The 20,653-nt window shown below is 40.8% G+C and overlaps 1 protein-coding gene and 1 long non-coding RNA gene across 2 annotated transcripts; one reads left to right on the top strand and one right to left on the bottom strand.

The window, feature by feature from the left end:
• Nucleotides 1-1,798: 1,798 nt before the first annotated feature.
• On the bottom strand, nt 1,799-20,329 carry LOC307185785. Its single transcript, XR_013828173.1, has 4 exons — nt 20,244-20,329; nt 14,956-15,045; nt 12,729-12,788; nt 1,799-2,684 (listed from the first exon to the last, which is right to left on the bottom strand). It is a non-coding gene; the product is annotated as an uncharacterized lncRNA (long non-coding RNA).
• Nucleotides 7,753-12,304, top strand: DSPP (dentin sialophosphoprotein; the record flags this gene model as incomplete). Its single annotated transcript, XM_079920316.1, has 4 exons — nt 7,753-7,803; nt 8,854-8,940; nt 9,075-10,078; nt 10,579-12,304. 4 exons carry the CDS (start codon nt 7,753-7,755, stop codon nt 12,302-12,304), a joined length of 2,868 nt encoding a protein of 955 aa, XP_079776442.1.
• Nucleotides 20,330-20,653: the final 324 nt, after the last annotated feature.

Genomic DNA, 20,653 nt, shown 5'->3' with positions numbered 1-20,653 from the left:
GTAACATGATTAGATTTGCATTTTAGAAAGATTATGCCAGCATCTGGGTGATAGATTCAGGGGTAGGGCCCAGAGACTGGAACCAGGCATGCCTGTTAAGAGGTTCAGCACTCAGGACAAGGAAAATTAATAATTTACTTATAATATTTCATAAATAACTGTTAAAGTTTAAAATTTTATTTTATTAATTTATTTTTAATTTAAAAGACATCATTTTACCAATAATCTTAGGAAAGTTTGGGCAGTGACAAGGAAGGGACTCAAACTTGGCAAGGAACCATGAAATTCATAATAGCTCCCCCTATTAGGAGTCATGTGTGTGCTGGGTAAGGAGTGGTTTTGCATACATTACCTTCACTGTGTCATTATGAAGGAGGCAATTAATTTAGTGCAGTGGCTAAGAGCCAGGTTCTGAGATCAGAATCATGGGGTTCAAATCTGGGTTCTGTCACTTATTGATCGTGCCACCTTAGGACTCACTTTCTTCATCCCTATGATGGAGATAACAGAGTTATCTTGTGTGATCATTTAAGGACTACATAAGATAATGGGCTTAGATTGCTGTGTACAGGGTGTATCTTGTTATAAATGCTAATATATAAATGTTATATAAATGTTAACTGTTATCATAACATAATTTTACAGATGAAAAAACTGAATCTTAGAAAGATTAGGTTACTTTTCCAAGGTCACATAGGAAAAGGCAGGGGTTTGACACAGATACATCTGACTTCAAAGCTTCCAATCTATATCATTACTCTCTACTAGCTCTAAATATCTGAGACACAGGTCTGAGAAAATAAAATATGTGCCCATGAAAGAGGAAAACTTGAAGTTTTTTTTTTTTTTCATAAGAAGAAAGGATTATGTGTTCTAGCAGTTGTTGTCTCAGTCATAATAAGACATTGGAAGCTAAGACAGGCCAACAGACATGTCTATTACTTGAGGTTCAGTTATAACGTCTTCTTTAATCAAGCTATCTCACACAACATTATGCCAACTAGAACCTTGGTGGAAATGGAATACGGAATCTGGAAGAAATGGTTACCACTTTTTAAAAGACTATGGTTGTTTTAAAAAAAACTTAATACAGTGTCTGTTTTTTTAAATTGCACTGACATTAATTCAATATCGGGCAGTGGAAGGTTTTTGCCATTTCAACTTCCATCAGTTAAAGATGTCCAGTAGGGATGTTATACATCTGGTCACACAGAGAACACCTATTCAAGTGGCTTCTGCTGTGAACTAGTTTGAGTCAACTTAAAATAATCTGAGTTGGAACATTCTCCCTGTGTCCCCGCTGCTATTGCTATTCTTGCCTTACTTTTGACGTTTGGCTCAGCTACTGTTTATCCAAATTTAAGGAAACAGGAAGACAGATAGTTCAAAGTCATGGTAATAGAGTAGCCTCTAGATTAAGAGTTCCATTCCAAACGCTTTCTTTAAGAACAGAATAACAATCCTAATTAAGGGTTTATAGATAGCTTTTTTAGTTACTAAATTGATGTAGACCTCTGAGCCCAGATCTTAAATTTTAGTTAATTGTTTGGTTTCCACAATAAATTGAAGTTTTTGTTTCCCTTTAGGTAGACCTTATTAAAACCGCAGTTTTCACTTCTCAATTTACAGAATTTGAAATGGGTTAATTACTTTTTTTCCCCCTAACAGCTTCATTGAGGTGTCATTGACACACAATAAAGTGTACATATATAAAGGGTACAATTTGATGTTTTGACATATGTACACACCCATGAAACAATCACCACAATTAAGACAGAAGTATCCATGAAAATTTCCTCATGCCCCCTTTAAAAATCCCTTCTTTCTACAGCCCCAAGGCATGAAGATATTGATCTATTTTCTTTCACTGTAGCTTAACATGTGTGGTAGGCAGAATTTTAAGACGATCCCCAATGACCCTCCCTTTTGTACAATCCTCTCTCCTTTGAATGTGGAGAGAACGAGTAAATATGATGAAGTATCATTTCCATGATTGATCTCTGGTGGCCTTGGCCTACAGTGGCTTGAAGCAGGGTTTCAGATCCCAGCCAGAGATTGAGGTCAGGTCGCGGCGGTGAGAGCACCGAATGCTAGCCACTAGAACAGTGGTCAGTGACAAGGCCCTGGCCCTACGGCTTTGCAGAAAAAGAATTCCCACAAAGATGGAAAGTAGTGAAACAAGTAGAGTATTTATTAGGGAAAAAAGAAGTACAGTACGTGGGGATAGACACAAATGGGTGGGCTCAGAGAGAAAGTCGTGCCCTCGTGGCAGTTTGGATCACTTACATGGGGCATTTCTTCTGGGTTTCCTTTGGCCAATCATTTTGATTTGCCTGGTTCAAAGTCTGTATTTGGTATAGCTCAGGATTTTCCCATGTGTGCGTATGCAGCTCTTAGCCAAGATGGATTCTACCGAAGAGGCCTATGGGTAATGAGCATCAGTTGGCATCAGTTGGCATCACTCCGCTTTTGACCTCCAAGGAGCCTTTCTGCTCATGTGTAGTCGGAGAGGTCTCCTGATTTCGAGAATGAGGAATATGTGGTCTCTTATCTTCTATCTGGGCAGGGCCCAGCCTCCTCCATCATCCTGCTTTTATGAAGTTTCTGCTATTATGGAGTTTCTGTCCACAGTGGGGAAACTGTTCAGGCTGGGGCCCATCTATCTCCTGCCTCACGATGAAGTCCTGTTAATATGGCAAAAAGGATTTGGCCAATGTAATTAAGTGTACTAATCAGTTGACTTTAAGATAAAGAGATTATTTAGGTGAGGCTAAATGAGCCAAATAAGCCTTCCAAAAGCAAAAGTACACTTGGTGACTTGTTAGGCAGCAAGAGAAAACTAATATAGATTTTGGTACATGGAAGTGGGGTGCTGCCATAAGAAATTCTTAAAATGTGGGTGTAGCACTGGAATCAGACAATGGGTAGAGGCTGGAAAACTGTTAGTAGAAATATAGACGTTAAAGACCCTGCTGGCGAGGTCTCAGAAGGAAGTGAGCAAAGACATGACTGGAATATGGAGGAAGAGGATTCTTGTTATCCTCGTGACAGAAAGCTTGGCAGAATTTTGGCCTTCAGTTATGTGGAAAGCAGAATTTGTAAGCACGGCACTTGGATATCTAGCTAAGGAGATTTTTGAACAAAGTGTTGAAGCTTCTGCCTGGCTTCTTCTTGCTACTTATAACAAAATGCAAGAGGAGGGGCTTCCCTGGTGGCGCAGTGGTTGAGAGTCCGCCTGCCGATGCAGGGGACACGGGTTCGTGTCCCGGTCCGGGAAGATCCCACATGCCGCGGAGCGGCTGGGCGCGTGAGCCATGGCCGCTGAGCCTGCGCGTCCGGAGCCTGTGCTCCACAACGGGAGAGGCCACAACAGTGAGAGGCCCGCGTACCGCAAATAAATAAATAAATAAAAATAAACAAAATGCAAGAGGAGAGAAAATACATTGAGAGAAAAACTGTTAAAGAGAAAGAAACCAGGACCTGATGGTATTGAAAGGTCTCTGCCTATCCAAATGGCAAAAGATGTTAAAATTAAGAAATTTGCCATCAGGAGAGAATGATCTAGAAAAAGCTGAGGGTATGACGCTACAATCCTTTGCTGAAACCTGGGAAAGTTAACAAAAGATCAGAATTCTCATGTTAATTCAGGTTAACGGAAAAGGAAGGCAGATTCAGTTCCCTGACCTCCACTAGTATCTGTTGTGTTGCTCCCAGAAGTGACTTAAGACTCCTTAAAATTTGATTAGGTCCTTTAAGCCACCCACGTAAACATGCTGTTTAGATAAGAACAAAGTGCTTGCTATGAAAACACAGCTTCAAGGCAAATCTCTTTCCATTCCTTCCACTCCCTTTCAACCTTACTACTTTCCCTGTAATAGTTCTATATATAAATCCTGGAGTTATCACTGTTGGGTAGTAGCAAGTTACTTGGTTCACATCCTTTGATATTATGACATTTTAAAAAATCGGAATATTTTGAACAAGTACATGGAGAGACTTAGACTGTCAAGGTTTTCAATTCTTAGATTGGAGAACTGGTTTAGGGGTTACCCGCATTACAGCATACGTCTGGGGTTCAAGTGAATGGTGAGTTCAGGTGCCAGAACTTGTGCTAGACTTATGGTCTGGCTTTCTAGGTCGTCCTCCACGGCTAGCACAAATAACAGAGGTAACTGAGAGCTAGATCGACTGTAGGTATGCACTTTTGCACATCTAGCTACCTTACAATAAGTTTTAGTATTTTGAATATCTATTTTTAAAATTTAGTTTGGATACTAAATTGATACATTTTTAAGCTTCACACCACTGTTTATTTAGGTCAGAGAGATTTCTTGGGAGTTACTATTTATAGACTGTTAAAGACCCCTCAGGCAAGGTCCAGGCTGTTGCATGTGGACAGTTTCTTGAATTATAGCACAGAAACTTTAATACCTACCTCAGGAATGATAGGGGTCTTAAATAGGCAGTATATTCACTAAAGAAACCTAGAGTTTTCTTAGATTGCCAACCTTAGTAAGACAAGAAATGTCAGGGTGACAGAGTTTAAGTGGCTCTTTTCAGATATGTTACACTGATTGTCTATATTTAAGATGCAAAACAGCCTTCCAGGAGCTATTTAATTAAGTGAAAGTAAGTCTAGTCCCTTTGGAATCGAATGGTTCAGTGAGCAAATACATACCAGCAAGTGAAGGAAGTGGGGTAACTTATTATGTGCTTCATAGACACAGTGACACTTTATAACCCCATATCAAGGATCCTAAACAGTGATTGGTTGAGAAAATTATCAAACTGACTTTAAATTTCGGCAGGTACAAAATTGTCATGCAAAAGCCCAGGACAGTGTGCCACTCAGTCCTCAAAGAGAAAGATAAGAAATCCTGGATTTTCAAAGTCCCTTTGAAGGCTTTTAAGGTAAGATGGACCCAACTGATTTCTTTGGAAAGAAATTCGAATTTCAGAGAAGCCAACTCGATTTAAAAAAATGAATAACCCTTATGATTAGACATTTTCCTTCCCTTTTGACTTGTCAAATTAAAATTATGTTTTAAAAGATAATGGAAAATTATGTGGTAAGTGGTGCTAATTCCACCTAGCAAAATATTGCATCACTGAAGAATCAGATTTGTTTTCCACAGCCATTATGTTAAAATATAAGTTGCTAATAGGAAAAGTATATGTACGATGAAGCACATATTTTATATCTAAAATATTAACAACGGAATGAGTGATTAGAATATTTTATGCATAATTCACTAAAGCTCCATTACTGTTATTTTTATGCAGAAAAACCATCTCTTTCAAATAACATTTAAACACTGACTGTATTAAGAAATGAACATGGATTTAGGAATTTGATTTAACACATTATGTTACATTTATTTCAAAGTTTGGCTAATCTAGTCAGTAATAAACTCTATGAGGATAGGACTCATATCTGTTCCCAGGGTTCAGTATATGGCCCACATTAGGCCTTCAAATGTTTGTTGAATGAATATCAGTTTACATTTAATTTTTTGGTCCCTGAAAAATCAACCTTTGGCCTAAAATAATAATAAATTGTTATTATTATTATTTTACCAATTGACATTAGGGTTTTAAAACTAGATTAAAATACTTCTACTTAGGATATCTGGAGAATCTGACTTCTTTCACACACTTTTTCTGTTTCATGCTATAATAATAGGCTTGGCAAATAAAAGACATGTTACTAAAAAATTGGTAAACTGAGGTAGAAACCTTGTAATTATCTGGTTGCTTTTATTAGTTTTGATAACAAATTAGATAACCAGATATAAATAACTACCTTGGGCTTTGAAACAGGGCTTTATTTAAGCTTTGCTTTTCAAGGTTTTATTAACTTGTTCAAATTAAGTAAAATCTCATTTTGTTTGTGATAATACATAAAATAATCTGAAGGGGGTTCACACAATTCTGAAGCCTCTGCTTTCAGACTGACAAAACAGAGGCCATTTCTATAGTAGCTTTTCAAGCCGTTTACCTACCTGTGGACACAGTGGCAAGTAGCGTCGTACATTGTGCAATTGTTCTGGAGTAGATTTGAAAGAGAGCTAAAGTGGTCAGATTGCTGGATTGCAGTTCAGAAATGGGATGCACATAACTCTGTCCTTCACTATAAGTTCCTTTCCAGGATACCATGTTTCCTCCAAATCACAGTGTAGACTGGTCTTCTGCAGAGTCTATGTAATAATTAGGTTTGGGACTGCAAAGTACAGTATAACCTCTGCTTACTAAACAGCTGCCCTTCCACATCTATGCCCCAGAGCTCTGCATTATAGTGTCCTGAGGTCACATCAGCCTCGTTTTTAATCTATAGCATTTTTGAAAGAGGTCTAGCTATTCTTGGCTTTCTGTTGAACAGCTATAAGAGTAAGCACATTTTTTTCCCCTCTCAATAGCTCTGGAACTGGGTCCTCTCTCCTGTGAAAATGCCAATACTTCTAGGACAGTCGATATTCACTGCGGTTTTATTATGCTTCCACTATCAACATTAAATTCAAGCAAGGCTATCTTATGACATACAATATTATAATCTATAAATCCAGTGGGAGTGCATGAAATAGAAGTAAAATTCCTCCTTCCTTTCTATAGTAATAGCATCATTATATCAAGAAATCCAATTTGCAGTAAACAGCGGTTTAAAATTTTGATTCTCATGAACTCAATGTCTATCCCAATGTATCAAAAATGTACATTAGATTGTTTCTGAATGTGGATTCTAACAGGAATGAAGGATCATGTTTTTAGAAGTCCCACATAATAATTGCTATCATTTATTGAGACTGTTAAATACCCGGAACAGTGCTACATGTTGCTTAGAGTAATAAGTATATATTCATCAGCAACATTTACAAAATAGCTTTTTCTGTGCTGTGGTTTGGAATACAGTGATCACCAAGACACTCTCCTGGACCTCAGGAGCTCTCAGTAGGGTGGGGGAACATATAAGTAGCCCCCAGGCTACTTTAAAACAGTGAAAACTGTGCAGCGCTACTAGCAAGGTGTGCAGAAGCTCCTGGGTGTAAAGAGGAGAGAGACACCAAACGCCTTTTGACATGGAGTCAGAGAATGTTTCTCAGAGAAAATTCTTCTGCTAAGATAATTGGGATAATCCTGAAGTGCAGGTATTCTTATTATCCCAGACAGAGGAATCAAATGCTTAAGAAAGCTACTTAAATTCTTCAAGCTCACACATCAGGTAGCAAAGATAGAATTGGAACCCAGGTCTCTGAATCCAAACTCCATGTTCTTTCATCTTCATGCTAGTAACTTCTTTTCTGTACAGTCTAGCCAGCCCAATAGTGTGGCTTTGGGGTGGGGATGATAAACACAATCTTTTAAGCACAATCTTAGCAGAATTAGTTAATCCTTGATTAAAACTATTCAGAAGACACATTATTGCCATCAGGAACAACAGAAGGAGAAAGTTATAGTTATGGTTTTTGTAACTGCCTGGCTATACCCCTTTGTTGGCAAAGGCAGAAAAAGTCTAGGTAGCGCCATCAGTGCTGAGCTGGATGACGCCATTGTACGTCACTGTGGCTCCAGGTGTGCTCTGGAGCACTGAGTCTTGACAGCTTCTTCTGATGTTGCGTCTATACTCCTTGCCTAGGAAAAACGCAAATGCTTACAGACCAAAATAATACATTATATGGCTATCATATTTTGTTTCATAAGTAATTTTGTGCTGTTCTTTTTTCTTCAAAAACAGCCTGATTAATATTTCTAAAGGAAATGAAGATAATTATATATTTTTGCATTTGGACAGTAGCATGGGCCATTCCAGTAAGTATGCCTTCCTCAAAAAAATCCTTCTTACTTTGTTATCTCTTTTCAGCTAACATTTATATATATATACTTTTTTTTTTCTTGAGACCTTGTCGATCAGCTGAGTCTAAACTTTTAGATTTACATGAAAGACTTTACAAGATATATTTGGGGTCTCAACAAAACCAAATAGGCACTCCAATTCATGCTCCCGTTCTTCTAATTGAAACTCCTGTCTTGTTGGAAGGATTATTTCTTTTAAAATTCACTCAGATTCATTTACATTTAATGCTTAGAAGTCATGGAGACTGTCCATCTTTGCTAACACCCTATGAGTTTCATTCTAATATCAACAAAGCCTGTATTGTTTAGGAAGATTTCAAGAAAGAAAAATAGGAAAAAAAATCATGTGTTTTTTCAACAAAGGGAAAACTGATGTTTCACTCAGAAAGTTAAATTTGGAATATACAGATAAATACCAACAAAGAAAAATTACGAAAATTAAACCATTTGTAATTTTATTAGCCAGCTGTTATGGTTAACATTTTGGTATGTTTTCATAATACCAAATACTTTGGTATTTCTGTAGTTGAGAATTTTCTCAACTGTTTTCATTGTGCTCCTGAAGGGCACAGAAGTAGCAAAGTACTTGCCTTTGCTTCCTCCCTGGCTCTGGTCACACCTACTATTTTCTTAGGGGTTTTGGCCAGGATTATACTTAATGTGGGTCTGGTGCTATTGCAAGAAGCATCGTACAGAAATATCAAAGGTCTCTCTTCATTTTTATAAAAGACTATTCCTTTTCTACAGTTAAGTGATCTGGTTAATACTTCAATAAAATTGGGAATACTGCCAAGTTTAAATTCTACATAAGCCCTATAACAAGCCACTTCTCTTTTCTACCCAGTTAGATCATACTTTGACCTTTGTGTTATATCTTTTTTTCTTCATTTGGAGAAAATTGTGTGTGTGCGTGTGTGTGTGTGTGTGTGTGTGTGTGCACGTGTGTGGGCACACATGTGCACAAAATAAGAATGTTTTCAATTTCCAGTATTTTCACTTTGGTAGGTTCCTCAAGTCAAGCCATTGGAGAGACATGCTGTTGACAAATCTGTGAATTTAAATCTTCTAGCAGAATTGAAAGTGCCGACACAGGTATAGGATGTGAAATGTGTTTCTGAGTTGTTTTTAGATTCCACTAACTTCCAAAAAATTGATGCTCATCTTTTCAGTTTGCCTTACTTTAAGATGGTATCCACAATTTATTTTGCATTGTTTCTCTTTTCCAGGATGAGTTAAATGCCAATGATACCACCAAAGAAAGTGGTGTCCTCCTGCATGAAAATGAAAGAGGAAGGCAACAGTACACCAAAGATGGGTACAAAGGAGAGAGAAATGGTTCTGAGGGGGCAGAAGTGGGAGAGAAAAGTTCTTCTGCACGTTCTATGTTAGCAAATGAAGAGGGGAATACTGAGGATCTGAATGGGGGCACAGGAAAACCAGAAACATATGGTCATGATGGACTCCATCAAGAAGACAGCACCACAGCAAATGGCGTCAGGGGACAAGTAAGCATCATCGACAGTGCTGGAACAGCAAATGGGAGCAATATTAATGGGATTACTGGGAACAATTCCCAAAATGGGGGTGTTGGAAATGCAAGTCAGAGTGAAGATGCCACTGTTGTCCAAGAAGATGGACGTCAAGGGGCTGGAAGCAATAATGGCACAGGTCACGAGGATGAAATAAGTGGGAATTTCTGTAGAAATGGGGGTGATGCAAGTGAAGAAACACCTCAGAGAGAAGGCGAGAGCAACGGGAATGAGGAGACAGGGGTAACACCAGGGGAAAGTGGAGATAGCAATAGAGAAGATGTCGCCTTGGACAATTCTGATGGAAGTCCTAGTGGGAATGGAGCAGATGAAAATGAAGACAAGGGCTCTGGTGATGATGAAGGTGAAGAGACAGGGAATGGAGAAAAAGGCCCTGATAACAGCAAGGGCCAAGAGGGTCAACCTCATGAAACAGAAGGTGACGATGACAATAGCTTAGGTCAAAGTTCAATTAGTGGTGAAGCTGATGACCCTGCGGACAAAGAAGACACCCATGCCATTGATGGACACAATACCTCCAAGAGTGAGGACGATTTTGATGGTATTTCAGGAGACAATGGTAGCCAAAAAATAGAGGACACTCAAAAACCCAATCAGAGAGAAAGCAAAGCTGTGGAAAATGGAATCACTGAAAAATTAGAGCCACCTGCTATTGGGAAGAACCAAGTTAAGGTTAGTTTGTGAAGCTGGTTTCTTTCAAGGGCAGTTTAAATTCTCCCCTTCCTTCCATGATGGTAGCATGAAAATAAATCATGACAAATAGTCATGTATTTTTGCACCTAAATTACTTGAATATTTGATGGGAAAGCTAGAGTCCATACTAGACTTTGCTATAGAACAATTTTAAAAAGCAGAAATCTCTGAAAATTTGGTTATAATTCTTCAAAAGTCTTATGCTAAATAATTAATGCAGCACGTAACTGTTTACGAAAGCTCTTACTGGGTAAAGGCACAAATGGGATGGTCTATAATCTAAACACCAGAGTACTTTCAAGTATTGAATAAAGCACGTTTTCACAGACAGATGTTTCTGAAGTACTGGAAGCTGAACTCCTGTTCTATGGCCACTTTCCCCAGTCAGTCTTCCTCAAACCAATGCAATTTTGTGGAACAACGTTCACTAATTAATCATTCTTTTCTCCATCTTTCCATAGGGAATAGAAATGGAATATCCCAGCAGTGGCGACAGAAACAATATTACCAAAGAATCTGGGAAAATGAATGAAGATAAAGAGAGTAAAGGCCAACATGGAATGATTGTGTGCAAAGGAAATGTCAAGGCACAAGAAGAGGTTGACGTCATGCAGGGACCTGGCCAGAAATTAGAACCTCAAGATAAGTTTGGACCCAGCAAAACACGTAGTGACAGTAACAGTGATGGCTATGACAGTTATGAGTTTGGTGATGAATCCGTGCAAGGAGATGATCCCAACAGCAGTGATGAGTCTAATGGCAGTGATGATACCAATTCTGAAGGTGACAACAACCACAGTAGCCAAGGAGATGCTTCTTATAACTCTGATGAATCAAGTGATAATGGCAATGACAGTGACTCAAAAGGAGGAGAAGAAGGTGATAGTGATAACACATCAGATGCTAATGATAGTGGTGGTGATGGCAATGGTGACATGGGGAGTGATAAGAATGGAAAATCAGGCAGCACCAAAGATAACTCAGACAGCAGTGACAGCAGCGACAGTAGTGACAGCAGTGACAGCAGTGACAGCAGTGACAGTAGTGACAGCAAATCAGACAGCAGTGACAGCAGCAATAGCATCAACAGTAGTGACAGCAGTGACAGCAGTGACAGTAGTGACAGTAGTGACAGCAGTGACAGCAGCAATGGCAGCAACAGTAGTGAAAGCAGTGACAGCAGTGACAGCAGCGACAGTAGTGACAGTAGTGACAGCAGTGACAGCAGTGACAGTAGTGACAGCAGTGACAGCAGCAATGGCAGCAACAGTAGTGAAAGCAGTGACAGCAGTGACAGCAGTGACAGTAGTGACAGCAGTGACAGTAGTGATAGCAGTGACAGTAGTGACAGTAGTAGTGGCAGCAAGTCTGACAGCAGCGACAATAGTGATAGCAGTGACAGTAGCAACAGTAGTGACAGCAAATCAGACAGCAGTGACAGCAGCAATAGCATCAACAGTAGTGAAAGCAGTGACAGCAGTGACAGCAGTGACAGTAGTGAAAGCAGTGACAGCAGTGACAGCAGTGGTAGCAGCAAGTCTGACAGCAGCGACAGTAGCAACAGTAGTGACAGCAAATCAGACAGCAGTGACAGTAGTGACAGCAGTGACAGCAGTGACAGTAGTGATAGCAGTGACAGTGGTGACAGCAAATCAGACAGCAGTGACAGTAGTGACAGCAGTGAAAGTGACAGTAAATCAGACAGTGACAGTAGTAACAGCAGTGACAGCAAGTCAGACAGCAGCGACAGTAGTGACAGCAGTGACAGTAGTGACAGCAAATCAGACAGCAGTGACAGCAGCAATAGCATCAACAGTAGTGAAAGCAGTGACAGCAGTGACAGCAGTGACAGTAGTGAAAGCAGTGACAGCAGTGACAGCAGTGGTAGCAGCAAGTCTGACAGCAGCGACAGTAGCAACAGTAGTGACAGCCAATCAGATAGTAGTGATAGCAGTGACAGTAGTGACAGTGACAGCAGTGATAGTGACAGCAGCGACAGTGACAGCAGTGATAGTGACAGTAGTGACAGGAGTGACAGCAACAGCAGTGACAGCAACAGCAGTGATAGTGACAGCAGTGACAGTGCATCTGACAGTGGTGATGAGAGTGACAGCAAGAGCAAGTCTGGTAACGGCGACAACAATGGAGGTGGTAGTGACAGTGATAGTGACAGTAAAGGCAGTGACAGTAATCACTCAACCAGTGACGATTAGAACTAAAGAAAACTCCACCAGATTCCTTTTGTGAACAATCTGGTGAGTAATTGATAGGAAATAAAGATTTCTAAGAAAGTAAACAGAGGGGAGAAATAAAAGAGAAGACATATGTAAACAACAACAGAAACAACAAGAAAATAGTCAAACTGTCAGATTCAGAACCAGGTCTGAACACCGTCAGAGAGAGAATCTGTGTACCCGCGTGTTAAATATATTCAGAAAAGATTTTGTTAAAAGTGTAAATGTAAACATAGAAGAATGATTAAAATATTCTTTAGTATTTTACACAGAAACCTCAAGTAATCACATACTAAATAACTTCAATTTAAATGCCAAGTGCTTTAGAGAATGTAGCAAGTAAACACATCTTAATGCCTTAATCTTTCAGTAATTATATATTCTGGATAGATGGTCTGCTTACCTCTGAGTAAAAGATGCTGTTACCATGATCTCCAGCTTGGCTACAATTCATCTGCTTGTTCTAAGGAAGAAATACACTTGCAACATGAAAAAAAAAATCACAGCAACGATTTAACCTACCTGGACCATGGGAATAATCTTTGTAATTAGTGAATAGAGTAATTACAAATTATGGAAATTCTAAAGAGCGCTAAGCAGGAAAGAATTCAGAGGCTGGTTTAAACAAAACCTCACGTATAGTATCACATTCCTGCAAAGTGCTGGAAATGGAGCATAACGTCCCCAAAACTACTGACAAAACTGAGGCAGTGCTTAGAACGTGCTCCAACTATTAATAAATAAACTCGTGAATGAAGTGCTCCTGGAGGGGATGCACTTTTTGAACTCTCTGTTCAGACATCTGCTAAGTGGAATCAGTTATTTATCTTCCACCTCAGTCTCACCAAGCCAAACTTGGTTCACATTTGCCTTTAAACCCCTACAAACCAAAAATTCCAAATCAGACTCTGAGACTTCCTTCTTATTTTAATCTCTTTGGTAAAGCCCACAGCTGCTTTGGAAACTACTCTTTTTTATCTGAGAGTCATACATGCTGCTAAAATCTGAACATGGGTTCTTCAGATTTTGCACAAATGAGGGTACTCCTTAGTTTTGAGATGAAGCCCTAACCCTAGAACATGAGGATCTTAAAGGTGTATGAAACTAGAGCGTGATATTTAATAAGGTGGATAATCATTTATCCCCAAACCAGGATACCCTTGAGAATGAAAGGGCTTCTATGAATAATTACCCGGGGACTGGAGGTGTAAATTTGGCTTATCTGGGACTCTGGGAGATATAATGACCATAAGCATAAGCCTTTAGGGTATTATTCAAGATTTAGTAAGTGATGATTTGTGATATCTCTCTTCCACTTAGGTAATTATTTTAGATTTGTTCTAATTCAAAGGTAAAATTCTATACGGCGAAGTGTTGAACGCAACTTCTTTAATGTTAATTTTCAGCCAGTCATTAGCTGACTGGTTGAAAATTTTATGCTCTATTATAGGGCATATTTTACACAAAGAGTTTCAGTAGCTTTTTTTTTTCCTGCCTCCTTCCTCCTTTATGCATGAGTTTCTTAGTTAAGAGATCAATATTGCAAGTAATATTGCTGAAGGCTTTCAAAATACTGCCATTTATAAACTACTTGGTAACTCCTAATACTGTAAAATTTCAAGTTTCTACTATATCATAATCATGTACATGACTCCAAACTTCTTTCCTTAAACTGTGCTCTAGAGCTTTAACTCCTTTAGCCCTTTTGTCTTTTTCCAATTTGTAAATTGTGGCTTCTAGTAACTGTCCTACCTATTTCAAAAGGTTGTTATGAGCTCTAAGTCAGGCAATGGATATGAAACTCTTTGTAAATTATATAATATATGTAAATGAAAGAGAGAATGAATTTTGGTGCTATAATAAACATCTATTTCTAGGACTGTTCACAAGGAAAACTCCCTTCATCTTAATGAGTTTGTGAGTACTTACTTCCTCCAACATATTTTTTTAATTAGTTTTTTTTTTTTTTTTGTCCATGCTGTGCAGCATGTGGGATCTTAGTTCCATGACCCTGGCAGTGAAAGCACTGAGTCCTAACCACTAGACTGCCAGGGAATTCCCTAAAATAAGTTATTTTTTTAATTGAAAAGTAATATGTATATATACACAAAATAAAAATTTCAAACACTATGAAAAGGTAGGCAAAAATATTAAATCTCTATCATCCCAGATTCCCAGTCCTCTATTTCTCTTCCTTAGAGGCAATTCCCATTACTAATGTCTTGTGGAAATTTCCAGAAATATTCTGTGCACATATAAGCACGTATATCCCCCTTTTAAAAACACATGGAAGTCTACTACACACAGTGTGCTTAACTTACTCTTTTTAACCTAAAACTATACCTTGAATAGTCGTTCGTTACACACAGAGTGACGTTCTTTTTTCAAAGCTGTGTCGTATTTTATTTTATGAAATGCCTTAGGTATTTAACCTGTCCCTATTTTTTGATCACTTTCCATTTCTAGTCCAATGAGAGTCTCTGCAGGTGTCACCTGAGTCAAGTGGGATAAATTTCCTGCCAGCTCTTATAAAGACTTCACCTTAAGAAGTATTTCTGGGGCAGAGGAGAGGAGATGTTCAGAATCTAGGGCCGATGTCAGAAGCCATGAAGGAACACTATGACCCTGACCTTCCACTGTAATATCTTCGTTGACCTCCGTCCGTAACTTCAAGGTGAAAATGAAGGAGACACTCCCAAGGAACCTCTCAAGGGTAGATCCTTTGAACACAAGAAGTCTGGTATTAGAAAATAAAATTGCTTTTAGGTTATTTTCTGGACTAAAGATTAATGAAGAAACTGCTAATATTGCCCATGAGAGTAGTATTTTTTTAAACTGCAGGTTGCCACTCAATTAATAGGTCATGATATCAGTTTAGTGACACATGACCAGCATTTTGTAAAATGAAAGAAAAAGAAAAATCTTTAGTGTATAATGTGTAGTGTCTCATGAAACAGTGTTATTTCTCTATATATACATACATACACAAATATGTCTAAGTATGCATATACTCTTGGTTGCAGTAAGAAAAAGATGTGAAAGCCATTGGTTTAGAAAAGGGTTATAAAACATTATTACTGGGCTTCCCTGGTGGCGCAGTGGTTGAGAGTCTGCCTGCCGATGCAGGGGTCACAGGTTCGTGACCCGGTCCGGGAAGATCCCACATGCCGCGGAGCGGCTGGGCCCGTGAGCCATGGCTGCTGAGCCTGCGCGTCTGGAGCCTGTGCTCCGCAACGGGAGAGGCCACAACAGTGGGAGGCCCGCGTACCGCCAAAAAAAAAAAAAAAAAAAAAAAAACATTATTACTGCTAGTAATCATTTTACATTTACTTTTGTCATCTTTTTTAACATCTTTATTGGAGTATAATTGCTTTACAATGGTGTGTTAGTTTCTGCTGTATAACAAAGTGATTCAGCTGTACATTACATTTACTTTTCACATTCACTTTTCTCCTTACAAACCTCTGTTTCTTTCCCACTTTTTAAAAATTTATTTATTTATTTATTTATTTAGGCTGAGTTGGGTCTTCGTTGCTGCGTGCGGGCTTTCTCCAGTTGCGGCGAGCGGGGGCTACTCTTCCTTGCGGTGAGCAGGCTTCTCATTGTGGTGGCTTCTCTTGTTGTGGAGCACGGGCTCCAGGCGCGCAGGCTTCAGTAGTTGTGGCGCACGGGCTTAGTTCCTCCGCGGCATGTGGGATCTTCCCAGACCAGGGGTCAAACCCGTGTCCCCTGCATTGGCAGGCGGATTCTTAACCACTGCGCCACCAGGGAAGTCCAAAATCTATTTTCTAAAATAGATTATAAAAAGATAACCTCTAGAGAATCCATACCTCATCATATAAATACATTTTAAATTATTAATTGGAATAGAATTTCCCAGAAGTCAAACTTGCTTTATGGTTTGTAATGGAAGTTCTGAAAAACTTGAGACCAAAATAACTAGGAACAATTTTCCTCTCCCTAAAAGGAACAGGAACAGAATAGAATAGCTCAGTTCACAGATGAAAATATCATTGTGTTCTCACAGTGATCCATTCACTGCTGCTTGCAAGCAAATCCTCTAGAGAGTGAAACAAGCCAACAGCTCAATGTTCCCAACCTCTCCCCTCTGAACAGGGACCTTGGGTTTATATGCTAAAAAAGAAAAAAGAAGAAAGAAGTAAGAAATTTTAGAAAAAGGAAAAAAAGAGCCAATTCCTATGGGGCACACATGTAGCTCAGAAAATGGTATAAGGTCTAAAGGTCACCAATATATTAGACTCTGTGTTTTCCATTAGTTTGCATGGCCCCAGCTCTAGCATGAAACACTGCATTTACAGACAGCTGTATCATAAGTTGCTTCCCTTACTCCCGCAACCATTATTTTGGGCTTTGCCACTACCTATACCCCTCCTTCCTTTACTCCTTCCTTCTTCTTTTTTTTTTTTTTTTTTTTTTTTTTGCGGTACGCGGGCCTCTCACTGCTGTGGCCTCTCCCGTTGTGGAGCACAGGCTCCGGACGCGCAGGCTCAGCGGCCATGGCTCACAGGCCTAGCCGCTCTGCGGCATGTGGGATCTTCCCGGACCGGGGCACGAACCCGTGTCCCCTGCATCGGCAGGCGGACTCTCAACCACTGCGCCACCAGGGAAGCCCCCACTCCTTCCTTCTTTTCCTCCCTAGAATTTTCTTTTCAAAGAGATGAAGATGTGTCTGTGGGAAGAAAGCACTTGCAAAATTTAATTCCCAGACATCGTCCAGTGTGAGGCTCCAGTCCAAGCCCCTAGTCAAGGGCTGCTGTCGAGTTTACCTCACTGTCTCTTTGGCCTGCTCCCAAGATCTGTCACAACCAACTGGTTCCCAGCTCCTACCTCCCTAGTACCTTCCTCAGTTGAAACCACTGACTCTTCCTTGTTGTTCTAACACAATCTGAACTGAAGGCAGGAGATACTCAGGCTGTAACAGACCAACATTTAGGCTTGGCGCGAAAGCACATTTACCTTTTGTCTTGTCCTAATATCTTGATTCCCGTAAGTGGATCCTTACCTTGTCCTCAAGCAACAATCCCCTGTGATCTTTCTAACTGGGCTTCTGCATAGCTTCCTCATCTCATCCTAGCATGTACACTGATTAGAACTGTGCCAGCCCGATCACCTAAGGCAACCAGGAGCAAATTGTCTGACACAGTCAGGCTTCTGGGCCCAATGCAAGGAAGGAGACTGCCCACCAGAGCAACTTTGGAGTCTTAGCAAAGGAAAAGATAGAACTATTGTAGGATTTGGGGAAAGGATGGAACTGAGGTGATATTTAAATGAAGCAATGTTTGAGAGGCTCAAAGCAAGGCTGGGCTGTGGCTGAAGGAGTCAACGTCAGGTTTGGACTGTGAAGTAGACCCAGGCTCCTGTGTCCTTGGGAAGTGCAAAGTAAAGTTGAGATGGATGTGGACTGTTGGATCTGAATCTCTGCCCCTGGGTTGTAAATTGAGACGGAGTCCTTGTGTCAAAGTGCCTCAGACCCTCCAGACAAGAGTTGGGTGTTTTATTTTTACTGATATAATTTTAAAAAGCAAAGTCTCTGCTCATCTTTGATTTTAGAGAATAAAATTTCTCAGTGATTAATAAAGCAGGAGTCATTCAAAGTAGGGGGTTGTCATGACACTTTATAGATTCAGTGTCCTTGAGAGAGATGTTATTTTCTGTTAACACTTGCAGCTGGCTTTATTTCTGTCTGTTTTTCCAGTCTGACAAATGGTGGGTAGATTTCTGCTTTCTCAGTCCAAGCTAATTTTTGCTTTCTCAGGAGATATGTTTCTGCTAAAACCAAAAGTCTGATTGCCTTGCTAGTCCTTTTCCTGAATCCTGGCAGAACTTCTAGATGCCTGCCTGTTCTTTAAATATTGCCCATTCTAGATCCCCACCTGGTGGACTTTGCGTCACTCCTGGGATTTATTTCTTTTTCTCTGCTTACTCTCTGTACCCTGAACATTTGTGCTGTGTAAGCTGGTCCGTCAAATGGGCCATGTGATTCACCAGATCCAATGGTGTTTGAAGCGGCGGTGGCAGAGAGGATGCTGTTCGGAGCCTTTGGCAGGTCCCTACAGGTGAATTGCAGCATAGGTCTTTAGGGTTATGGAGCAAGGTCATCTTCAGATGCCATCATCTGAAGATAACTACCTTCCTTTTTTTTTTTATTTTTTATTTTTTTTGCGGTACGCGGGCCTCTCAATGTTGTGGCCTCTCCCATTGCGGAGCACAGGCTCCGGACGTGCAGGCTCAGCGGCCATGGCTCACAGGCCCAGCCGCTCCGCGGCATGTGGGATCTTCCCGGACCAGGGCACGAACCCGTGTTCCCCGCATCGGCAGGTGGACTCTCAACCACTGCGCCACCAGGGAAGCCCACTACCTTCCTTTTGAGAGAGAGCCCTTGGCCTGCTACTGGGCCTTTGTAGACATTGAACAACTTACCATGTGACCTGAGCATCCCATTATCAACTGGGTGTTAACTGACCCATGAAGCTCTAGAGTTAGGCATGTACAGCAACTCTCCATCCTCAAGTGGTAGTGGTGTATACAGGACTGGGCCTGAGCCCTGAAGGCACAAGTAAATTACATGAAGAAGTGGCCCAAATGTCCGTGGCCCCTACTCCCGCTACCCCGCCTTCTCTCTCCCAGCCTGTGCCTATGACCTCATGGGGCATTCCCTATGACCAGCTGACAGAGGAAAAGGAGACTCAGGCCTGGTTAACAGATGGTTCTACAGAATATGCAAGCACCACCTCAAAGTGGGCAGCTGCACTACAGCTTCTTCCCGGGATATCCCTTAAAAAGAGTGGTGAAAACAAACCTCCCAGTGGGCAGGACTTTGGGCACTGCCCCTGTTTGTTCACTCTGCTTAGAAGGAGAAAAGGGTAGGTGTGCAACTATATCCTGGTTCATGGGCTGTGGCCGTGGTCTGACTGGATGACCAGGGGCTTGGAAGGAACATGACTGGAAAATTGGTGATGCAGAGATTTGAGGAGGAAGTATGTTGATAGATCTCTCTGAGTGGGCAAAACCATGAAGATATTTGTGTCCTATGTAAATGCGCACCAAAGGGTGATGTCGGCAGAAGAGGATTATGGCAATCAGTAGGATAGGATGTCATGTTCTGTGGACACCAGTCAGCCTCTTTCCCCAGACCCCTGTCATTGCCCAATGTGTTCATGAGCAAAGTGGCCATGGTGGCAGGGATGGACGTTATGCATGGGCTCAGCAACACGGACGTCCTCTCACCAAGACCAGCCTGGCCGTGGCCACTGTTGAGTGCCCAATCTGCCAGCAGCTGATTCTAACGCTGAGCCCTCATATGACATCATTCCCCAGGGTGAACAGCCAGCTACCTGGTGCAGACTGATCAATTGGACTGCTTCCATCATGGAAGGGGTAGTATTTTGTTCTTACTGGAATAGACACTTACTCTAGATATTGATTTTCCTTCTCTGCATGCAATGCTTATGCCAAAACCACCATCCACGGATTTAAGGAATACCTTGTCCACTGTCATGATTTTCCACACAGCACTGCTTCTGATCAAGGAACTCAAATCATAGCAAAAGAAGTGCTACAGTGGTTCCATGCTCATGGAATTCACTTGTCTTACTATGTTCCTCACCGTCCTGAAGTAGCTGGCTTGAGAGAATGGTGGAAAGACCTTTTGAAGACTCAGTTACAAAGCCAGCTAGGCGGTAATACTTTTCGGGGCTGGGGTAAGGTTCTACAGAAAGCTGCGTATGCTCTGAGTCAGCGTCCAATATATGGTGCAAATCATATTTATATGATAGGCAGGATTCATGAGTCTAGTGATCAAGGGGTAGACATTGTAGTGGTACCACTCACTGTTAACCCTAGTGACCCACTAGCCACATTTTTGCTTTTTGTTTCTGTGACTTTATGCTTTGCTGACCTAGAGATTTTAGTTCCGGAGGGGGCAATGCTTCCACCTGGAGACTCAACAATGATTCCACTGAACCGGAGGTTAATACTGGCACCTGGCCACTTGGAGTTCCTCATGCCTCTGAAACAACAGGTAAAGAATAGAGTTACAGTGTTGGCTGGGGTGACGGATCATGATGACTGAGGGGAGATTGAATTATTATTCCACAGTGGAGGTAAGGAAACATATGTCTGGAATGCAGGAGATCTGTGAGGGTGTCTCAGTATTACCATGCCTTGTGATGAAGGTAAATGGAAAACTACAACCACCCGATCCAGGCAGGATTACAAATGGCCCAGACCCTTCAGGAATGAAGATTTGTGTAACTCCACCAGGTAAGAACCATGACCAGCTGAGGTGCTTGCTGGGGGCAGAAGACT

The sequence above is a fragment of the Stenella coeruleoalba genome (assembly GCF_951394435.1).
Source record: "Stenella coeruleoalba genome assembly, chromosome: 4".
NCBI classification, from domain to species: Eukaryota; Metazoa; Chordata; class Mammalia; order Artiodactyla; family Delphinidae; genus Stenella; species Stenella coeruleoalba.
This window is presented reverse-complemented; position numbering and strand designations above follow the sequence as displayed.